At 37.1% G+C, this 25,324-nt stretch overlaps 1 protein-coding gene across 7 annotated transcripts in view; it reads right to left on the reverse strand.

Annotated features, from left to right (window-relative positions):
- The window catches only part of LOC121301047 (pro-neuregulin-1, membrane-bound isoform-like), a 77,457-nt gene that overhangs the window by 41,793 nt on the left and 10,340 nt on the right, over window positions 1-25,324 (reverse strand). For 2 of the 7 annotated variants that reach the window (XM_041230167.1, XM_041230140.1), the window contains exon 1: window positions 4,747-5,910. In XM_041230167.1, the coding sequence (XP_041086101.1) occupies window positions 4,747-5,404 (658 nt within the window). In that variant the 5' untranslated portion in view covers window positions 5,405-5,910. Of the gene's footprint in view, window positions 1-4,746; window positions 5,917-23,392; window positions 23,515-23,900; window positions 24,076-25,324 lie in introns of those variants that run through there. The other 5 variants (XM_041230193.1, XM_041230158.1, XM_041230185.1 and 2 more) reach the window with 5 other exon arrangements.

The following is a 25,324-nucleotide window of genomic DNA, read 5'->3' on the forward strand; positions in this document are numbered from 1 at the left end:
TCAAGTTCTACATTTTTTAATTATTATCATAAATTATTTAAATAAATAAAAGTAAAAACAACTTCAACATTTCAAACTTGGTAACTTAGATGGAGTAAATATCTGATAATACAACTGGAACTAAAAATGCTCTTTACATATTAGCATATTTACGTAAAAAAAAAGTTTGAGCCAAACAGAAATTTCAATTTGAGTTGAAATACAAAAGCAGGGCAGACTTATACTTTTGATTCTCATTAATCTTGTCATTAAGGACAATGTAGGGTTAAACCTAATGCACCGTTAGCATAAAATGTGTAAAATGTGACAAAAACATCAATCAATCAATAAATCAACCAAAACCTTTACTTATCCAGATAAGTCAATTGAGAACATAAGTTTACAACCTCAAAATGGACTTAAGGGTCTAAGTGCATAAATTTATGCCTGTGAACCACTGCTTTAGTATAAAATATACTTAGGTAAATCCTTAAAGTTACACTGACATTAATTATCGACGTCTGTAGTCATAGTGCTGATAGTGATGTGAGAATGTGTAATAAGAAAGTTGATGCGATCTAACATACGTTGGAGCTGCATCGAATGGGTCGCAATCGATCGCACATATTGATCACACCATTGACTCCATGGCTTCAACAGGATCAGTTAACAAGGGATGAACTGTAGTTGGATGTCATGTAGCAATCTATCACTATTACATTTATTAACAAGGCACTACTATAGGGGTTCTTTATGAGAAAATAAGTGTGTGTGCTGTATCAAAGTGTCTCAAACAGCTTATTACAAAGAAAACTGCATTATTTGTCCATTACAGTTATCTAAAATAATAATAATAATAATAATAATAATAATAATAATAATAATAATAATAATAATAGGGCACTGCATACCACAGTTTAAATCTAGCAGATACTGTAGGATTGAGACCTCGATTGAACGCTTTTATCACAAAAGCAGTGCTGTACATTGGCATAAACTGTCATCTTCTTTCACTGGGTCAATTATAAAACAAATGCTGCCCGAAGGTTGGTTTCATTTTAAGCTAACCAATTTAAACTGTAAATACATTTTGTACAGGAGTAAGCTGAAGACCCACATCTCAATCAATTAAAGTGATCTGGAAGAGGCAGAAAAGGAAAGACGGATCGTATTTTTAAAAAGGAGCTATAGCTCCATAAATAGACTATTACCAAGCAACCCAGAATACTAAGTTTAACTTGATTTGCAAAAGTATCATTTTCATAAAAAATACCTGAAATTGTTGAGATTGCACCTTGACATCTGGCCCTGTGTGTCCTAATGCATACAGAAGTGAAACATATGCCTTAATAATATACACAATTAACTAGCTAACTGTTTTTAAAACCAGTCAGTCAGTCTGGATTACACAAGGTGGAAGATAAAAATGTTCAATTATATATTTTGCATTTCACAGGAAGCATCTCTGGTAGACCCCAAATCAAAATGAGATTTTGTCCAAACTGTAAATGATGGATTATTAATAAACTGGATTATGCATTAGTCATTACCATATGATGTACACAATATAAACTAAATATTTCATTCAGAAAACTAAAGCACAGAACTGTTATTAACAGGCTAAGCTTTTAACATCTTACAAAGCAACTGTTTTCTGTCACTCTTTAGACTTAAAAATGCATGCTTGCACTGCTTCAAGACAACAGCTGCTGACAAGGTAGCATTTCTAAAAGCTTTTAATCCTCAATAATCAAAGCGTAACAAACTTCCCGCTCAACAATCTCACATTGCTTTTAAACAGCTTCTGTAATGAATACATTTGCCACAGAGCCTTTAATAATAGTTCTAGCTTATAATTTCTATCTGAGTCTAACACAAGAAGAACAGCCTTCACGGGTAACCCTTGCAGTAGATGCCTATCACGCTCTCTCGCTGACTCACACACAGCCAGCTGCTTTATTCTCCTGCTATTGATTTTAGGGTTAGGTTTCTGAAACAGCCTATTGCATTTCCATTAGGGTCAGCAGAATAGATCAAACACATTTACCTTCTTTTGCTTTACAGTTACATTTGGTAAGAACGACTGTACAGGAATATTATTTAACCTTTCATTGCCTCAGCATAAATTGGTATCTAAATGAAGTCACTGTGGTGCAGCTATTTTTGTGTATTGTAAGTTTATAACCTGAGATACTGAACTGTCCCGTTTCAATCTTTTGGAGTCAAACATGGACTGATTATCTTTCTTTTTTTACTCACCGTACCTCTGAAAGGTTGTTTTCTGGTAGATTTTAAGGTATTAAAGAGATTTTTCATATAACTTGGGTTTGTACCGCCCATTATCAAAGCAATAGCTGATTTGGTCTTCATTAACAACAACTTAAACACTGATAAGGTGGCAGAATTTATATCTTATTGTACCCTAGTGAACCAATTTTGTATTAAATGTAAACTTGAATCCATGTACTATAACAGATATTACTTTTATTGTATATCAGTATGAGCCAGCTTAACAAGGTAGATTTACAGATGTAAATAATCTCATAACAGAACCTCAATTCCTACTAAATAGGATTGTTATCATCAACCACATGATAAATCTTTCTTACCAAAAAAGGTACAACTTTCAAATGGCTAATTTGGTCCAAATGTGTTATGTGCATTTTGCAGCAACAATAGACGCACTTAAACAAAACCAATACGCATACAATACTATTGTACCATCCAAAATGACTACATGTTCCTACAGTTTTGTCTTTGGAAATTATATATATATATATATATATATATATTATATATATATATATATATATAATATATATATATATATATATATATATATATATATATATATATATATATATATATATATATATATATATATATATATATATATATATATATATATATATATATATATATATGTGTGTGTGTCCCTGTAATACTATTGATATTGCCTGTGACTGCCAAACACCTCTGTAGATTAGAACTGTAACACAAGGCTTCATTAAAATAGCCTGCGTTAACTAATAGGTGTATTCTCTTTGTAGTATACTATGACAGGTCTAGTACAGCTACTCACTAGTATTCAAAGTGGAACACTTCACCAAAAAGGAAAACAAGAAACATGTTTCATAAATATTTTCAAAAACTTTTGTGCAGAGTGTTAAAACATAGTATCTTTGTACACGCATGGTCACCATTATTCACCTCTCAAAGAAATGCAAATGGTAAATTAAGCCCCAGAAACAATAGATGTAATGACAGCCAGTAATCTATACTCCAGATCAGTAGTGTAAGCACGCAATGTTATTGGCTTATGCCTAATTTTCATTAATCAGTCTGTAACAGCATTGCTAATGCATCAGTCCAATCAATGCATACATTTTACAAAGGAGAGAGCGGGTAATGCATCAAGTAACACAACTGACACACAGTAGTAAAGAAAGAACCACAATGAAACAATGCATTATTATAACTAAAAAAAAAATCCTTACTAAAAGCAACAAAGAAAAGGGTTATAAATGACAAAACACTATGAGGCTGGCAGCTTTCCAAATGTAATAATTTCCCTGCTTCCAAAGTCACTGCAGTTATTGAGCAGATAGCATTACTGGGATTGTCTCTCTCATAGACTCCAGGATAAAGAGGAATCAATTAGTCCACAGCAGGCACTGACCTTGAAGTAGATCTCAGAGAGGAGAGAAAGGAGAATATCTGGGCTCCACAGCAATTTTATTCAGGAAGTAACAGATCATCAGCTATTGATTTTTAATATAGCATCTGTCTACTGACTTATATCTTGTGCAATTCCAAAAATAGATCAGCTGTGCAGATCTCAATCAAATGTGGACCTCACTATTATTCTGTAGTGAGGGAATGAGGAAGGCCAGCGCTTCTCAGGGTATGTTTCACTTTAATCTGCGCTAAATTGCAACATTCACCACGGCAGGGTTGATAAAATGAGCCGTTTCATTACATGGTTGTCGAAGAAGTACACAAAGTGTTTCAATCTTGGATTGAAAATGTTTACTTTGAACTCAGAATGTTACAGTCTTAAATACTGGACAGGGATTTAAACAAAATCAAGTGAGATATTAAGACAGTGCCGTTTGCCGTTTGCTAAACAAGCATAAAGTGGTTTTCTGGGATTCTTTCCTATTGTATTTCAGATCATCTAATCAGTCATTTTGTCAATACAAATCTCTAATTACAAGAAGCCTGTCTATAGTGATTTTACAAAGGGAGGAGATTTTTAACGAGAGGTTCAATGTGAGGCATGCAGGTTTTTATTTTTTCAATCTAGTCACGTAATAAAATAAATAAATACATAAACTGAGACTAAGAGAACAGCCTGACCTTTAAAGCTAATATAATGTGCTTACTTATTTACATGTGCTGTGTACACATTGCTTTTCAAGCCACTGCCACTGCCTCTTGTATAATACCCCATTAAAATGAGAATGCAGAGAGCTGTCAAAGTATTTGTTTTTTTTAAAAAGTAATGTACTTATTATTCCCGTGTTTGAGAAAAAATGCCAACCCACAACTGGTCATTTTAAACCAAACCTAAATGTCCTATTCTGGCCTTCCTAAGATAAGTGTTGCACTTTCTATAGTACATAACATGAGGTAATTACGACCTACGTCCCTATCCATTTCCCTGCATGTCTACAGTACAGACTTGCTAATTGCAAAGGGACAATGACTTAACAAAAAAGGTGGTGGTGGGTGGTTACAAATTAAAAAAAAAAATGAAATACTTACGCAACTTGGGTATTTTTATTATGTTAGTTTCCACTGTTTGCAGAGGATGCCCAGTGGTGGGTCCTTTCACGTTTGGAGTTGTGAGGGGTCTCTGGTTGGCAGGAGTGGTTAGCAGAGTTAAAGCCGAGGTAGGGCTACTGAAGGTTGGATTGTGGACAGGGTCAGGCGCCACAGAAGGGTCAACTTTCACCTGCACTGTTTGCCCTGTGCTGTGGCTGGGTAGAACTGAGGTATGTGCAGCTGGTGGCTCTCCAGTGGGCACCAGAGTTTGGTCGGCATAGATTACTGGGTCCTGACCAATCCGATTGGGGTCGAGGTGGGTGTGGGGCTCAAAGATCTTGTCCACAAAGACCCACTTGAGGCCAGCAGTACAGAGAGCCAGGCTGATGAGGCAAGCCAAGATGGGCAAGACGCAGATCTTCTCAGAGTTCAGGCAGCTCCTCACTTGTGCTGTCTCCATGCAGATGCAGCAGGTAGCAGCCAGACCTGCCAATCCCAGAGCTCGGTTTTCCTCGGCAACACCCTCCGTTGCCGCGGACACTTCTGGGGTATTTTCCTGGGCCGTGGAGGCAAAGAGCGGGGAATCAGTAGCAGCAGCATCAGCAGCACAGGGAGGGGTGGGAGGGCCTGGGGAGGTTTCATCAGCTCCCTCAGACATCCTCACACCGTTGGTCAGACAAAAGTCTCCAGAGGCCTGAACTCTAACTTGGTGCACAAGACAGCAGCCAGCAAAAACGATGAAGCGGGTCTTCCATTATCTGATCACAAAATAACTTGATGGTGCGGGCATAGATACAGACATCAAGCTATAGAAATATATAAATAGTCAAATAAATGACGATGATTCTTCTTCTTTTGGGACCGTTCTCAAGGCATGGTGGTTCTCCAAGTAATAAAAATGAAAATAAATAAGTTTCTTTCAGATTTTTCACAGTTTCAGAAGAATTGCTATAACTCCAGTGTTCAAAATTCAGCTGACTCACCTGAAGACTTTGCGAGTGGAGCCGGCTCTCATGTAAACACTACTGTTAAGCAGAGGCAGCAGCAGCAGCAGCGGCACAAGCGACATCCTGTTATGTTTAAACGGCAGCTGTAAGAGGCTGAATCACCAAGGAGCAGCAGGTGCCAGTCCTCTAAGCACCACTGGCAAAGTGTATCATTAGCAGAGAGACTAGAAAAACACAAGGACCAGGAGGATGGATACTCCCCTTCCTTTTCTACCCTCCTCCTTTTCTTTCCTGGTTTCTGTCTCTCTCTCTCTCTCTCTCTCTCTCTCTCTCTCTCTCTCTCTCTCTCTCTCTCTCTCTCTCTCTCTGTTCTGACTGAAGAGAAGGACTGAGCAAAATCAGAACACACAGCACACGGAGGGGCTGGCACCAACTTCCTACTTGATCCAATTAAGAAGAGAAAGCCATCAAATCAGAGGCAGAGCGCACTTTTTTGTTCTTTTTTTTCTCTTCTCTTTCTCTTCTGATAGGTATAAATAGGCTGGCAATTGATTATGTTAATGTAAAGAGCTACTGCAGGTTTGAAGGGCTGGCGCTGAACCCGGCTGAACTGATATAGGATGCCTCCCCAGAGAACTGGGCTTTTGTTTTAATATTGCCATATATATCTTGAGGCTTGCTTCTCTGCTTCAGCACTACAGCTGCCATTAATGCTGTTTTTGTATTACAGGTTTGGTGTTGTTTAATCATATAAAATAGCAAGTTGTATATAAATGCATTTATGGTATTCATTAGATTTGTCAGTAGTCCGGATAGAGCAATATTCTGAAAGTATTACATTCTATCCGTGGTACTCATCTTTCTTGATTTATTTTTTTCTTTTTAATAATCTTAATTCGATTTCCACAGTTTCAATTCAGTCTACTCTGATTTGGTTTCATGTTATTGTCTGTGAATAAAACTGTTTCTTGTAAAAATAATACTAATAATAATCACATTACAGTGACACTGCTGTCTAGTGCTGACTCGGGGGATGTGTAGGGTTGTCAAGACTATCAGGAAACAGCTTTGGCTCAACATAAACATTTTACCAGATAGACAACTTGAAGTGTATTAGTGTGAACGTGAAAGCCCTCCTTTTATTAAGACACTGTCAGAAAACCCAAGCATTTAGTCTTCATATAATTAACAAATACTTTTAAAACAGACTTTAAACATTGGGCATCATCGTCAGAGAAAAAACAATAAAACGTGCCTTTAAAAAATGCAGTACACTAATGAAGAAAAAAGCAATAGGTTTAAAAAAATATATATTATTTTTATTATATTTCATGATTAGCGAAACAAACACCAAAATTGTATTATAAAAACCAGGGCAACATTTATGAGAAGCATTCAAACGGGATGTACTGGTCCTACTCCTACTCACTTAAAACCTTTTAACACTAAAGATTAAAACTCCTACAGCCACATGTTCATGAAGCTGCTTCGACAAGGAGCAGCATCCAATCCCCCCACAACTAGAATAATCACATTAGGTGTGCCTTCTCATTAACCATTCCAGTGTACAAAAGGTTCTTGATACCCTAAATATGGATGAGAAGTGCATTTAGAATGTCAAATGTCCAGAGGGTCCAAATTCTACTTCATTAGAAAGGAAAAATAAAATATCACCCAGGGGAACAGTTAACCCCTCAGTGCCTGTAGCTGTGCTGTGGGAGGGGAGGCTAAGAGGGAGCAACCCAATAAACACAATGAAACTACGCATGTGGTCCAGCCTGGAATCCCTAATGTGGTGAACACCATGTAGAAACAAAAACTGTGAGAACAACTCTGTGAAACACATTTCTCTTGCCTTAACTTTCCTGTACATAAACCTTTATAAAAGTGAATTTGCAAAGCAATCTTGTAGTTTCCTGTGATTATAATGCATTAAGCATTTGCCAGACTTGCCCATGTTTTTTTTTTTTTTTTTAACAATTTTTATCACATACTGATTGAGACCACAATTGCACTTTTAATATGCTTTAATACACTTTGCAACTGGGTGTCCCCTGGGTGTCCACAGACCTTGAAACACCTTTCACTGTTACATTCGAACTTAAACAAATTACAAATCTTTCCAGCCAATATACATTCAATGTCACTGCTACAATTCTCCGTTCTTGTTTGGGCAGTCCCTATTGAACATTTTTACCAAATTGTTTAAAAGGCATAGGTTTTTTTTTTTTTTTTAAAAGGAGAGCCTATGCCTTACTAAAAATCAATATATAACCATAACAATCACACACCGTTTTCTTTTCTTAGCACGATGCAGAGCTTTAGCAACAGATATATCTGCCTTTTCTATGCTGGACAAAAGCTTTAAGAAGGTCAGGATTACAGGTCGCCTAACTCATGAAGTATTGTTGGGTTTAGGAGACACAATCTTTAAACCGCACTGTGAGATAGAAAGCTGCTCACAGAAATCCACCAATGAGCTGTAAATCTCTCACTGTGCTAATTAAGATTATGTAAAAAGAAATCCAGATTGGTGTCAGCATGGGTTGCTTACACATATAAAAGGTGTTTTGACTGTGGGTCAATAGAAAAGTCTACTCTGCTCTGAGCTAGAAAGCTGTCTCCACAGAGTCTAGCTCTATAACGTTCCCTTTATGAAAAAGTCTTGTTAGGCAAGCACACAGATACTTTAATACAGATGAATCTGTTCATTATTAGAACTCTTCATCTGTTTAGAGCAAGTGTCCAGTTTCTTTCAAGATTTCAAGGTTGGAAATGCTTTCACGCCAAGGAGGGGATAAAGGGAGGAGGTAAAAACAAGATGTCAAGAATCACACAGTAGGGTTTCCTGACATCCAATCCTAAACTTAATCTACTATGGTGCAACTTTCTCTCTTTTTCTTTTACCCCTAATTATTTCCCCCCTGTTTTTCTGCCTAATTTAGAATGTCAAATAACGTTCCCTCACCACAGGGAAATCCCAACAACAGCTCAGGAGAACTGAAGGTCACAGCGACCACCACCAGCGAGGTCCCTGGCGATTTTACCTTCCGAACCTGCGAGTGCACCACAGATAATGAAACGCTAAGATCGATGACATATCTGTCTTTCATACTATTTCACTTATTTGCTCTTATTTGTCAGTAACCAAAAGTTGGAGCTTTCTTATTGAATGCAACCCTGTATTATAGGGAGACTATGTCATTTATGTATTGACTTTGAACTAAAAACAGTGCGTACAGAACTCCTGTAAGGGCAAACACACATAACTGTACTCTATGTCTTCTTTAAAGGGTTGACAAAAAGCAGCAATCAAGCATAAAATATTAAATTCCCTTGGGAATATTGCCACACTTACCTTCTTTCTAGCCCATCACGTTTATAGTGATCACTTCCCCCAGTCCCAGACATTAATCATTAGTTGTAAAAACGACTTCACATTAATGCTGCCAATCTATATATATATATATATATATATATATATATATATATATATATATATATATATGCTTCTTCAAAAACTTGCTTAGAATTCAAACATATTTGAGATCAATTGAATTTTTTTGTAAAGAAATATATGACTTTACAAAACCTATCAATGAATGTGTCAAAAATAATTACTAAATCAAGTTGTATATTTATCTGATTATCAAACAGTTATAGTTATATTAGACAGCACTGTACTGTATCACAGTTAATAGATCCGGTGTGAGCAGACTACGGCTGCTACACTAATCTCTCGTCCCATCCAACTGCTTTGCAAAGGGAGCTGGGTGCTGTGGAAATGAGCACCTTGGGGGCACTGCATGCTGCCCTGAACCACTGCAGAGCTAAATAAGTGCATTAGGGAGAGTGAGGTCCCGGTCAGTGCAGCATCTGTAATGAGTGAATCTAGCACAAAGACAGAGCTGCTCATTCAAAGCAGATATACACTAACAACCACTGGAACTTTACTGTAGGGCATGTATCTCATCACTGTGTGGAAAAAAAATATTACTGTGGAAGTGGTGACAGATCCTATTAAACACTGAAAACTACAGTACAAATGTCTTTTAGAAAGATAAGTCATCGAATAATGCTGAAATACTGTATATAATTTAGACTTTTTGATTATGGTGCTGGCTGTGGTCAGGCATGGTCCTGGCAGGTGCATCAGAAGAGAGACCTGAACATCTCTTGCCATTAAGTTCTGGGCCCCTCTTACCATTGCCAGATTGTGTGGTGGCTGTGTGATGTAATTGTATGAGGAATGTCCACCGAGACCTTCAAACTCATTCTTATTCAAACCAAAGACCCAAAGACCCAAGGAGTGTGAACAGCCCGCTGGAACCATCTAGCACACTTTTCTAAATAATCCACTTCCACTATTTTATTTATTCATCTTGATATTAGTATGACGGTGTTTAGCCTTTTCCGCAATAATACATGGAACTTACCACACTATCATAAAATACCATAAAAGAATTCTGGAGGCCCATTCACACAAATTCATTTCGGCTCATTAGGCCCATCATTGTGCCATTCAGTTATAGAAGTTTAAATGATTTAGCAAGAAGACACAGTATTTTGTCTAGCCTAAAACTAAAATGTCCTTTGAATTTAAAATATATGACTCTGTAACAGGCAATGTTGTGTGACAGGCTGCCGTTGCGGCTTCTGTCCCGTCAGTGAGATGAGATGTAACCATGAATGCATGCGAGCCTGGCTCTTTTGCACAGTGGTTAAGGCACTGACTTGTGGTGTGCGGGTCCAGTCTCCACCCTGATACAGTTCCAAAAGAAAATATACAGCTACAGTCCTCTAACTTGTGTGGTTTCGTTTAATAGGCATCGTAACCTGAGGTTGTGATTGCATTTCAACCTACTACATTGAAAAGTGAAATCCGTTAAATTAACTCATTTTGAGTGATTTATTAGAGTGCTATTTCAAGCACCTTGCTTACAATGCTTCAGAATGTAGTGACATTTTCTGTGACTATGATAATTTACAGAAGACTTCTTCCTTCCAAAGATATGTCCATATCATGATGCAGTACAATTGCAACGCAAGGGGAATATAATCCTGCTTTCAGGCTCAAGCAAGTTTATTTCCTTAATTAGGTAAAATGAAGATAAAGACTCCAGTCTAGATGATGTATGCTCTCTGGTCTGTTTGACCTTAGTCTTTGTGTACAATGTAATGTACTTAAATTTATCCATTTAGATATTTTCCTTTTTAAATTGAACTCGTTTTCATCTAAAATAAACAAAAAAAACAACTAGGTTTTAATATTTTATGGCCCCAGTCTTCAACAATAATGCCATCTTTATAAAATGATTACAATCCATATATCTTTCAGGGTAGACGAGATTGCTGATCACTGCTGCAACACTATTCAGTTAAATACTTTGATTTGGCACACTTACTGTATTGTAAACCACATAAAATGCCCATTTATGTGTCACATATGATAGAACACTTAGCCTATATTATTATTTTTAAAATCCAGCCTCAGAAGCCAGAATTTTTCATATGTACTACATTTTGTTGCCAGACAAGAAAAAAAAAGATTTTACAAGAAACAGAATCTAATTACATAAATAAATAAGCTTTTCTCATTTAAAAAACAAATGCTTGGGCATTACAGGGTTAATAAAGCAAGGCTGAAGTGTGCAGGACAGAAGCTATTTAAAAGTGGCATTTAGGCAGTTTAACGTATTCCTACAACCAGCTGATTGCATACTAGTAAAGATGTGTGAGGAAAGACAGCAAAACAGCAACAGAGAGGTTCTAAATAAAAGATGAACCAGGACTCTAATCAGTAGTAATTACCGTATTCCTTTAGCTAAACTGGGAAAAAAAATGATCTCCTTCTACAAGCAGACATTTACAGGAAGTTATATGTATTATTTATAGTGTGTGCCTGAGACAGAGAGAGAGAGAGAGAGAGAGAGAGAGAGAGAGAGAGAGAGAGAGAGAGAGAGAGAGAGAGAGAGAGAGAGAGAGAATGACCTAGAAAATTCCCCCTCTGTAGCTAGAGAAGCAGGGTGAATATCCAGCTATAGGCAACAGGATGTTTGCCAGTGCATTAGGAGATGAGATTTGGATCTAGCCAAAAACAGCAAATCATAACTTTTATTAACAAATAAGGCCCGAGGTCTCAGAGGTAGGACTGCATTCAATAATGCAGCCATCTCTCTGCTGACGCACAGAAAAAAAGGGATTTTATCACTTGTAAGCAAAATTAGGAAATCATAAGTACACTGTCAGTACACAGTCAGTAAATGCTGTCCTCGAAGAGAACAAGCTTCACATCAATACAGGACTTTCTGGTGATAAGAAGCCAAATCTGATAGTCACTGGTGCCAAACCCTGCAACTTCATGCAAGGAGAAAAAACATTATAGAAGAGGGTTATAGAAAATACTCATGGAAGTTTTTACATTATTCCTTCTGTTTTGATGAAAACTTCCCATCACAGCTGCCCAAGAGACTGGTGGTTGAACAGTGTGTACAGCACATATACGTTTAGCAAAATTAATTCAGTTAAGTAAAATAAATAAATAAATAAATAAATAAGGTGGTATTTCTTTACTGTGTTTTCATCTAAATCGAACGTGTTCTCATGTGGCAGGTTTACAGAACTTTGCTGGCTTGTTGTGTCTGAAGCTCGTGAGATATGTCATCTCTGCCCCAGCCTGCCAGTTCGGTGCCTGCAACAGAGACTCATTTGTCACCCGATCGTGACTTCTGGGGCTCCCTGACAGAGCAGCAATCTGCTCGGCTGCTGCTGGGTGTGTAATGGAGCTCAGGGCAGGAAGGAACACAGTTGTTCAGTTAAGGAAGCTTTGTATGCTGTAGCGACCATCAATAAAAACAGCTTCCATTATCGTTAATTCTACACTGCATAGGGGTGGGGGCTTCAGCACCACAGCGGTGAACAGCTACTAGCTGACACAAGATCCTCTGCAGTCAATACATGTAATCTCATTGACGGAGGAACCACTTAAAACAATTACAAGATAGTAGCTTGCCTTAAATGAGTACATACTGTATATTCTGAAAAAGAGGCAAATGTTTGATATAAACACAGAAGACATTCTCTTAACAGCTAATCCCCCTTTTGACAGCAGAAAATTAAACCTGGAACGTGTTATCGTTTATTCTACAACGCAATGTGTTCAAATAAGGTGAAATTTAGCAGGAATGTATTGTGAAGTGTAATATCTGAAGCTAATTTAATTCACTGGATCATCTGTATTCTTAAATTGTGTATTACACGCATTGTTTTTTGTTTTTTTTTCTTTCTTAGAAGAAAAGGGCATTTGGCATTAAAAGGCTTTGTGAGTTTCCCCCATGCAACGCTGTTTAGAGGACTTGACTGCCCTGTGGATTCTGTCTATTGCTGTGAGAATGGGGTAAATCAGTAGCAGCACCAGCATGCCGCCACACCTCCCCCCTAGTGTATTCTGAACACAGGAGCTACAGTTGCATCCCTACCCCTGTTCACCCTGTAATCCTGCAGGATCAGAGTGGAATGCCATTTCCAACAGGGATTTTGATCGGATTGGTACTCTACTAATACGCCATGCTTTTAACCTTCCACCTTGAGGGTACCCTTTAGAAATGCCAGAGATTAACAACTTCATATCAGGAAAGAGCTGTCAAAAGCCACTTTGTGATCTTCTCTGCACAGAAGAATGGGGTCGTAATTGTGGGTCAATCTGTTTGATTAGTTGGTCAAATGCTGTAAACATTTTCTTTTTTTTTTTTTCCTTTTTTTTTTACATTTGTTATCCCAGTCAAGTTTTTTTTCATTCAATTTTAAAGCAGAACAATGGGCAGCACACTGAAGCGTAGTGGCGAGGGGCAGAAATAGCAAATCCACACATGGAAGATTGCAGTTCAGTGCTTTAGTGCACTTTTATTACTTCTACAAAAGCAAAAAATAGGTTTAAACAAAAATACAAATCCATACCAAAAACATCATACCAAACAAAACAGCCAGCCTCCCCAGAAAGACACCAAACCAAACCATTGATCTCATTTAAAACCCTGTGGCTGTGCAAAGGGTGGACATCACGGACCTTCTTAGCCCTGGGAGACAGCTTAGGTCTTCAGTACCCTAATGCGGGATGCAACATTCATTGGACTTTATATTGTTGGCTTGCTGTGATTCTTTAAATGCAAGCACATTCACTGAAACTTGAACCCTCTACTTTCCTAATGGGTTGTTCTTCAATACAGAACAGACGATACGTTCACTAATCCAGTACAATATAAAAAATATGTACTTTTCCCATTATATATCTGATTTAAAATTCTGCCTTCTGACAAAAATGTGCGATCATCAAATGTGCTTGGGAAGGGTTTACCTTTTCAGCCAAACTGCACAGTTTAATGGTTCATGAGACGACTTTTGAACTACAGTATGTACTGTGACCTAAGACCAGTAATTCTAATTCAATATCACAAACACTGCTGTAGACCTCAGTCCCACTGAGTACAGCCCTTTCCTATGTAATATCTTTGTGTTTGTAGATGCGTGTATATAAGGACCTGTCTGTATCTATCAAATATATATATATATATATATCACATACAGTACAGCATTTGGTCTCATTGTAAAGACTTAACAGTAGCCTATGTTGTACTGTATTACTTTTTCACTTACAAACAAATCATACATTGCTCTTTTAATTAGCTGCTAAAGGTTCTGTTAACCTTTAGTACTTTATGAAGTGAAAAATATGTAGCACCAGCAATATTTGATTAGCAGTCAGTGGGCCATGCACAACAGTGGTTATGTCTTATTTCAGATCTCAGAAATAACTGAATCCTTCAGCAATCAAGCACTCAACCATAGCAGCATATTACTAACCATGCAATGATATTGTATTGCTATTTCTTCTGCTGTGTTCCTTCAGGTTGCATAGCAAGTAAATCACATTAACACAAATGGAGGTCCATATTTCTTGCTTAATATCTGTTAAAATGCACAGTGCTATGGTATTAATAGCTGTAATAAATTATTGATCTATCTTTAGCAGCATTTGGAAGTGTTGGGGAAGCACAAGGAGTATTGAAAAGTCATTTTTTATCCCTTCGCGTACAGCAGGATGTAGTAAAATATTCTTCTGTGCTTAAACTCAAGTATTGTATAGCTCCTGAGACCCAGCTTTGTTCCTTATCTTATTTTATTTTATTTTAATGACCATTACTGATCATGGTTACATTATGGCAGACAATAGGTCATAATGGATGTGTTTCTTTTATTATATGTTGTAATTGATTGAATTAAGCCGAGATTTCCTTTTGAGGAAAAAAAAAAGTTTTGTCTACGAGAATTCCACTCGTTATTTATTAAATTAAAAAGCAGTCAAACCATGAATCACCTGTTTCTCCAGCTGCAGACTCCCAGACTGACGAGGGACAATTCCCCCAACCCCGTTAGCATCCTGTCAGAATCTCAAAATGTGTTTTAAACTGCAACATACACTTCAAGCAGCCTAAGAACCAAAATATAAGTTTGCAACATTAAATAACACTGCAGTGCAAAATAACACAAATTAAAAAAACTAACATATTTCAAAAATATACAGAGCTGAACAAATAGCCAGTAAAAACATATGCTTGATTGCATAAAACAATAAAAACAAAACTACAAAAACCTGAAAACGTGAATCAAAAAACTGAATTCTACATGACTTCAATGCATTGTCATTATCATTATATGAAAGGGAAAGAAAGGACCAAATGTGTGCAGATTTTGAATACAGGTTCTAGTTCAAACTTATTTATAACTATACATATTATGGCAATATGCAGACTAATTATATAACTCATACACATAACAAGATTAACTACAGGGAAAGATGAATCTATTAAGAAGTGTCAGAATGTACTTCCGATGATCAACAAAAAGCTCAGTTTCCACAAGTACACAAAAATTCCAGGTAGCAGCTGCCCAAAAGGCAGTGTGCCTTTTTTAATTTGTCTTTTTTTATCTCTATAATTGTGTTTAAATTGCATCCCCATTCTAAAACCCTGCAGTCAGTGTTACAGTTGAGATGTTTTATATTATATATGTATTCAGTTAGTTATTTTAAATTTGAATCCACTAAAATAAACGTATTTACATTCCATTCCTGTCCAAACCTAAGTCTGCCTACAGTGTGACATGAGTGCTCTGCGGCAGTCCACATGGTAGGTATCCTAATTCGGTGGGACCAGTTAACCAATCACTTCATTGGAACAAAGACCCAGACTGTAACGGGCCAAAGGTCAAAGCTGAGAACCACTGGTTTGAATCTTTCACCAATAAGTGCCACACAAACAGGAGGATGATAGTAAACATGCTCAATGTTTCAATCAGCAATGTCAAAATATATCATACTGTGCAACAAACTGCAATTATCAATGTTGTTGTGTTCCTCTAGTGTTAACTGAAGGACAATCTGTCCACTTGAATATACGCTTCATAGTGCTCGATGGGAATAGGTGACCCAGTCCATCGGAAACATGTTTTTAGGATTTGCAGTAGTCTAGCCTAGCTTTTCCCTAACATAAAAAAATGAAACTATGAACTATATACAATTTGTTCTCAGTTCATAGCTGAAAAGCACAGTATACTGTATGTGATTTTCTCAGGAATATAATACAATTTTCCTTATATTTACTCTACAAGAAACTGATTATTTCAGTCCTTAAGGCAGCAGTTGAATAATTGATACTAATGAAGCTAATCGTATAAATACCACATTGCAATGTAGCAATCTACAGTAAATACAAAATAAAATGCATCTGAATGAAACTCTGATTTTAAGAGACTATGGGACTGCATATAATATTACAATGGGAATGGGTGAAAACTGTTTCATTAGCATCATATAATATACTAATATTCAAGTTTTCAGCTTGGAATAACTCGGGAGTAAATTGGAGTTTTCATATTCTAAATGTTCCAATGCTCTGTCTGTTAAAATCTGTGTTTCTTTAGACAAATGTAACAATAATCCTTATATAATGACATAGTTTTCTGAAGAACAACAACACATTTAGTAAAGGCCCCACGGGAGAGACAAGGCCTTTTGGTCACCCTAGACTACTCAGTGATGTCACCAGGAAGCTTCAATGGCCCTTGTAAACCTTTCCTGATATTGCTACACAACTCCATGACCTATCCAGCATAATTTAATACCATCAGCAGGTCTGACAAGAATTGCAGTTTCACACTCCATGGTGTAGGGTGTTACCAGGTACTGCTGCAGTATAGTCTCCTTCTAAAACTGGACTCAGCACAAACACCACATTGCAGCTGCAAGCCATTCCAAGTACATCGCCACTGACTACATAAAAACATTCACCACTAATTAGTGGGTTACTACTGTACCTGCCGTTGGGAGGGGGCTTGTTGTTTCTGAGTGAGACGGTTTGTTAATGACAAACGTGTGTTCAACCAGGAATGTTAAATTGACAGCGTGGTTTTGTGATTTGCAGCATTGACCCTTGTCACTGAGCCACGGTAAACAGAAAGCCTTTTTTTAAACATAATCAACTATTATTGGGTTCAAGTCCAGAAAGCGGCAGGGGGGGAGGACGAAGCAAGGGAGAGTGATACTTTTGGCAGAGTCAGGGTGGCTGGGTATATATATATATAGTATATATATATCTTATATATATATATTATATATATATATATTATATATATATATATATATTTATTTATTTTTTTAATCCATTGGGTGTGCTAGAAATCACGCTTTATCAGATTTAATTCTAAAATCAGAACCTCTGAACTTTCAAAAATCATTAAAGGATCCTACGGAAACCATAGGCTATGAACCCATTTATGCCACTAAACAAAAGGGATATATATATATTTCATTTAGTCATTAAAACTAGGGAACGTATTGGGTATTTACACCAGTTGTTCATCATAAAATGCTATGATCCAGGGTGTCCTTCCACCATGAGAGGCCACCACATTCCTACACTGAGCTTGCATAAAGACTTACTTAGGTATTCAGAAAAAGCTATTTGACTTGTGAAAATAATTTAAGAATTACTGTATTTAACAGACAAGCTGACTGCTGAGGCAGTTAAAACCCTTGATTTATTCCACAAGACTTAAATACGCAGATGGATAAAGCTAATGATCTCTAATACTGTTCAGTTCTGCCAGCTGTATTTAAGCATTTTAAACTGGCCCATCCATTTCACTCCAACTGCAATGTCAGCTTGTTCAGCTTTTAAACAGTTGAGTTCATTTTCTCCCTCTCTCAATCCAGGATTCAAAAGCTGTACAAAGAATAGTCTTAAATCAATAGGAATCTATTCTGAAGATGTTCAAACTTTGCCAGAAGGCCACAGGTGGTGCTTTAAGAAAACAATAAACATTTTTAAATCAGTCAGTGGGTGGGGGGGTGTAAGAAAATGAGACTGCCACATACTGTTCCCTTTGCATATGAGCCTCACAAGCATTCTGTAGCTGAGAGATGTACACTTGTGTTCTCAGGGCAGGCAAAGATGCTCTCACGCAGCCGAGAAACAGGAAATGCTTTACGAACAGTTTCTCAAACTCTGTGACCTCCTCTAGCCCAGGTTAAAATGAGGAATTTGACATTTTCTTCACAATTTATTTTTCTATTTTTGTATAAATAATTGCCCAGTTCCAATATTCAGCCACTATGGGCCAGATTTATCAAAGTTTTATGTCACCGATGTAGTAACAAACAATCTATGAGGTTTATTCCAAAGTGGTATCTATCTTGCAGCATTAGCAGTTGTATGTGCCAATTGTATTTTGAAGTAAAACCTGATAAACTTGGCCCCAGGTGTGATAACAAATGTATTTTTGTTTTACATCTTTCAAGTAGTTTCCCCTTTCCTTAACTTGACTGTCAAATACAATATAACGGATGACCAAGCTCTGCACCTACTGAGCATTTGTTGCACTGGTGTCAGTATACAGTCTCAAAGCAGGAAAGTGGGCAGAGTGATGTGTAAACGCATTCTTACAAAGCCTTGCCCATGAATGACAGGCAGAAGTCATGCTGCTAAATGATAATGTCAGGACAAATGTGCCTTTAAAACTCAGAAGGTTCCCTACTGTTTCTTACATGAGTTGAGTTATAATGTATTCGATTAAGCAGGGAACACTGTTATAGGTGTACATGTAAGATGTGCTTGCCACAGGGCACATGAAAGCAGGAATACCCAATATGTCATACTCTGCATGCAGATACACCTGACTATATTAAGTGTCCGTCCAAAGAAACATTAATGTTGGTACTTCATACTGGTAGCTTTGTTTAGACATTACTAAACTACTCGTAATAAAAAGACCTGTAATAAAATACCCCTGTAAAAGAGGGAGGCAGAATTGCCAATCTACTTAAAAATAAATAAATAAATAATATAAAAAGCTAATATATAAATGTTGTGCTGTAACTTTTATGAGATAGAAATTATAAAGTCTGTAAGTCTATAAGAGAATTTAAAACAATAATAATATATTTTTTTTTTTTTTCCCTAAATGTTGGACAGTAGGTTTCTAGTAGGTTCCTAGTAGGTTTTCAAAGAGATTACTGTTACATTGAGTTCTGAAACTTCCAGGAAAAAGAAGCTGAACAAATATACAGGAAAGAAAGACTGAATGCAAATTAAGCAGGAACATGTAAATGAATATGCTGGCTCAATAGGCTCCCTGCTTTGACGGAGGCAATTCATTTCCCAAACATATTAGGGACAAATGCAGGTCATGATGCCCCAAGAATGAATGAATGAAAAATTACTTCCTCTATACGAGTAGAAAAGAAAGCTCGGACGTACTTAGAAATGGATCTGTGTGACTTGGCTAATGACAGCACATGGTGTTCAATTACAGGGCCCTTCCTAACATGGTGTGTCCTGCCAGAGAACTCTAATCAGAGAGAAGCACTACAAATCAATAGCGTGCTGCACCAAGACCACTTCATCTCAGCAAATGAGGACAGTATGGTTCCCTCACTACCTTCTCCCTTATGAAGGAGTGCGAGGGAGCTGTTCACTCCAACCCTCACCAAAAACCACAAAAGCTAACACTGCAGTTTCTTTGTAGTGTGTTTATCGTTGTGCTGCTTTAAAAAGGACTGCACGGTGTTACAAGGACTGGAACTGACATTACTCCACCAGTTGCTTGTACTTTTAAGCCACATGCCAAGTATTGCAAACTTGTGTAAATCAGTGTACTTACTGATAGGAGTGGGTGTTGTTGCAAAGAAAAGAAAAAGTCAGTAATCTGTGTAAACACTCCAAAATACACAATATTTGAAGAAAGGGTGCACACTTTTGTTAGGAGAATATCGTAGGAGAGGTTTGTTTTAAAATATAAACTACAAAGTTAAAAGAAAAACACCTTTTAATTCGGCCATGATTTGTTTGTTTGGGCTGCCCCGAGTAGCATGCTGCAGGGGGTGAAAATACTTTGAAATAATAATGACTCCCTTCTCACGTGGATAAGCTTAGAGGGCGGGGCTGATGATAGTCAGCTTCATAAAAGCTCACATAGGCAATAGTGAGGGTGGGTTTTGTTTTTGTGGTTTGATATGCTGAAATAGCAGCAGACAGGAGCTGTGTAAGTTTGGACAGGCTAAAGACAAGCCAATCCTCTGTTAAAGCCCAGCTTAACCTTTCAATGGGCTGCCTGTTCAATATTTATTTTTTGGACTCTGTTTATTTTTCCACACTTATCCTTGTTTTTTTTTTTTTTGTTGTTGTTGTTTTTGATAATAAATGTTCTAATATTGCACCTTCCATCTCTGACTTCCTGCCTTGCTTTCTGTTCATCATTACTGCAACTGCTCAGCATATAGTACCAGAAATAAGCAGCTAGTTGGATGATGTTCTGCAATATTTGTATGTTTTTAGAAAAGCATATACTGTACTATGGGGGTGAAATTCACTCCAAATTTCACATTCACTCACAATTTTCTGAAAGGAAAAAACTGACATTGAAGTTACAAAACTACCTATACAGTATTTCAACAGCTCTGAAGTTTATTTCTAGTTTTGCATGTGTTGTTTTTAGAATTAAAGATGTTTGTGAAATAAAGAGTTTTGCGAATGTACGTGCTATGTATTCTATTTTTTGAGCTCAGGGTGTAAATTATTTTTTTAAACATGTAAAAGATAATACAAAGGTCGGCCTTTTCTGATTGCTGCAATATCTCTACAGCACAGGGTACCTTATCTGAAGGACATCACCAATTACAACACAGCCCCCAAAACACACACACACACACACGCTGGTGTGTTGGTATAATGCAGCCAGTCAAGGTTATCCCTTGCCAAGAGATTCATACCTGTGAGAATCTAGTCCAAAGCCAGTGAGCAGGTCCTTTTTATTATCATACAGAACAAAGAGAATATGAAAGCCTTTACTCCAAACGAATGATACTTACTGGAAGCATCAGAAGGTTTATTATTATTATTATTATTATTATTATTATTATTATTATTATTATTATTATTATTTATTAGGGGGGGAAGTGAAACTAAAAGCTCCCTGAAATAAAGGCTAGTGGTAACTGCAATCTGCCAGTGTTTCTGTCTATGTCTAATCTATTGTTTTACTATTTTACCTGGATCAGTCATTCTTTGTATAATTACATTTTTACATGCAGGGTTATTATACTGCCTGTACCAGCAGCGTAGATGAGTTATTTTCAGTTCTATAATATTTCTCTTTATTATTTAAAATAGGCTTTTTCATTCAATATTGCTTGAACTGTGCTGTGTATTTTTATTTCTGTTGTTGTCCTATTTAAAAGGGTTACATTTGAAAAGTAGGACTGCTGTCTAGCCAGTGACGAAATTTATATTGTAGACTGAGCAAGGAAAGCTCTCCCATTGGCCACAACTTCAGGACTGCCAGCGAGTTTTTAAAATATTACTGCAGAGTGAAAGGCAAATAAATGACTTAAATACTGCAGAGACAGCCTTGAGCACAGACAGATATTCTGGAGCTCGAAAGAAAACCTCCAACTGGTTACTGGCATTTATTCCCTCAATTGGTAATCATTATGCACTACAGGGAAAAACACCTGCTTAGCCTGAGGCAAAGTTAAAACTACAAAACTCCCAGTTTCACCACAGCAACAAACCGAGCAAAACCCAAGCCTTCTGGTACCACAATCTAAGGGGAAGGTCAGATAACCAGGGCCACTGGTAAAATGGAAATGTGAAATCATCTGTATCACTGATGGGATGAACCTTGCTGTACAGAGGTTAAAACAACATGCCAGTGAGATGGTTCATTTCCAGTCGACACCAATAATGTTTTGTTCTTTTTTTTTTTTTTTTTTGACATTCTTTAGTACTGTAACTATCTCTTACCTAAATGTATTAACAATGAATGCCATTAAAACAAAGGAATTAAATTCATTCTTTCAGGGGAAAAAAATCAATAGGGACGTAATGACCTTTGAAGTTGCATGTGGAAAAAATGATATTTAATTTATTCACAACCCTCTTCTTACAAAAGGTAATGAACAGTCTTGGTTTACCCCTACAGCACATGAACATAAACTGCAGCTGATCTAGACATAAGAAAACCTGAATTAACTGGTCACAAAATGTACTGATCATTTGTCGCTGCTTATTCAAGATTTCCAAGTCATTCACTTGTACTTGAAAAAGCAAAGTCGTTTTGGGGGTTAACTGTCTGGTTAAAGCAGACAACCGGAAAGTTTTTATATTACATCAAGAAAAATGAACTACAAAGACAAACCCTTCTGGATTTCAATTGTGTAATGTAATTTTCTCTAGCTGCTGTCTACCTATGACCTTGGCGAGCAGTGAGGGGTTGTTTTTCCTTAAAACCTTTTTGGCAGATGACCCGGGCAGCTCTTCCTTGGTGCAGAACACAAAACAATGACACAGCTATTTCAACTTGGCACTGCTTCAGAAAAGTACTACTCACTAATTAAAAAAATGATTGAGCGTCCAGATTCAACCAGCCTACACAGCAATGACTCTTTTGTAAACGTCAAACAAGGGGAAAGTGGAAAGGACAAATGGGTTTGCATATAATAGCAGAAAAAAAAATTGATATCAAAAGGGGTGGTTTAAAAAGCTTTTTACTTCAAATTGTAATTTTATTTTAAAAACTTAACAAGAAACATCCTTTCAGATCATGAAAAAAACTAACTCTACTTAATAGGTCTTCACTTAACATGTTTATTTATAGTTTTTTATTTGAAGTGGGGGGGGTAACTTTAACGGGTCATTTAAAACACAACAAGCTTTGAAAACCATCACATAGGGCTAGATTCTCAAAGCTATTTATTAGCACATTTTTTTTCAGACAGCACATATATGCATCCACTGAAGTTACCAAACCAGAAATAAACAGCTGAGACATTAAATTGAAGGATCTGTGAGACATCTGACATTCTTTCTTATTCATTTCAGAATTGCAAATGGTGTTTTTTCCTTTCAGACAAAAATAACACTAACGATAATTTTGCGTTAACAACTTTGAGATTCCAGTAGTGTATTTTTACATGTGACAGAAAAAAAAACAATAAAAGAAAGTATATATATGTTGCAAGAGCTAAGCGCTGGGTTCAGATACCTAAACCAAAGAGCAGGTGTGCAGTTTTGAATAATGCCTGTGTAGCATCACAGATTTCCACCAAACCAGTACTTGTGTTTGAACTGATCTGAAAAGACACCTACCTGGAATGACTGTGATGTTGCCTACGGACCTGACTTTTCCATGGTTATTGGTAGCTTCACAAGTGTACACCCCAGCATGGGAAAGCTTTGCTTTTGGAATCTGAATATTTGATGAATTCCCACTGCAGAAAATATAATGGAGGGGAGAAAAAAACATACATTTACACATCACACAACACTTTGACTTTTTAAGAAAAGCTCACTGAGGTGCCACTTCGTAAATAAATAATTTTTTTTTTTTTTATTCAGAAAGTCTTTACACCTTAAAGATTGAACAAAATTGAACACTGAAGAGGCACTGAGTGATTTCACTGTTTTATGCTTCATATATATTTTTTAGATACAATGAGAACAAAACTATGTAATGATAAAGACAATATGTGCACATGGAATGGAAAATAACCATAGAAAGTTATTATCCATCCTCTTCTATTGATACTGTATGTATGAAACAGTGATGACCAATATTGAAAGGTATCTATTATCTAAAGTGATAAAGTCCTCTTACGTTTTCTTTTGTTTGATCTTGATGTCTTTGGGTTTGTTTTTTCCTTTCAATGGTTTCCCATCTTTGTACCACGTGAGGTCCGGCCTGGGATTTCCCGCACTGGCTTCACATTTTAAGACCACTTTCTTCCCCTCCTCCACCTCAAGGCTTTTTAGTTTCTTTAACTTTGGGGCTGCTGTTAAACAAAGAACAAAAAAGCATTTTATTGTAAAGTATTTACTACAAAGAGTTTGGATTCCCTCCACTACACAGGAGGAAATCAAAGTGTGTCAGTGAAAAACATATCCCCTGCCAAGCATAGAAACAACATTTCAGACATCAAAAAACACAAACAAAAGTAGGTCATCACGAAATCAAACCATGAGTTACCTTTACAGTACTGTGCTGTATGTGGAATACATTCTAAACAAATGCACATGCAAAGCTATATCAAATTTAGACATGAGGATCCCAAGATAAAGCCTTTTTACAGCTCAGCCAGTCAGGTGTCATTACAGTGAAAAAGTAGCCCAGATGTCATACAGAAGAAAGACAAATCCCCTTTGTCACAATTGAATGAACTGTTCTATTAAAGTGGACATACTGTAGCCACATACATTGCTGGGAAAATTCAGTTTTTACATACTATACATTCATTAATGATCAATGCCCCCATTCCTATTATCTGTGCTAGTTTGATAGTAAGTTAGGTTGACATGACCTACACGGTTATATATTTGTATTTGTATGTTAAATCCCCTTTAGTGAGTTTATAGAAATGTACAGCTTCCTGTCCCTAATGAAACAAAAGCATGGCCACAGAGGCTTTAACAATTAGATAATACGACAGTGGATCCTAAGCTCCTTTCACACTGGCGTGATCTACCCAGATCAGAACCTACCCGGGCAGGACCCAATGCAATGCAGGTCGGGTATGTGATTTCACACTGCTTTTCATAAAGCAGGGCTGACCTGGATAACAGACGCAAGTACACAATGCATGTATCAATGCCCCGGAAGCAGCTTGTTACTGACATTTCCATTCAAACTTCTCTGGATTGAACTGTCGGACACATTTTTAATTAGAGCAAATGCTTCTTCCTTCTGCAATCTGAATGTCTCAATCAACAAAAATATGGCTAAAAAGAATAAACAGAAACGTTCCTTGCATCGGCTCAAAAATGGCCATCAAGCATTTGATCTCGCTCAACCCAAGGCAAAGCGTGTCAAACTACATTCTGAGGTGGGTCACTGGGTCCTGGGTTGACCCGCATCCGACACCAGGTACGTGGTTTCACACTACACAGGATTAGCCAGGACCCGGGTCCGGACCAGGGTAGGAGTGCCAGTGTGAAAGGGGCTCTAGAGGCAACTGAATCAAAACGTTCAAAGCAACATGTACAAAAAATATATCTGCATTCTCCTGGGTGCCCAAATATTTGAAA

Source organism: Polyodon spathula, chromosome 2 (genome assembly GCF_017654505.1).
Source record: "Polyodon spathula isolate WHYD16114869_AA chromosome 2, ASM1765450v1, whole genome shotgun sequence".
NCBI lineage: Eukaryota > Metazoa > Chordata > Actinopteri > Acipenseriformes > Polyodontidae > Polyodon > Polyodon spathula.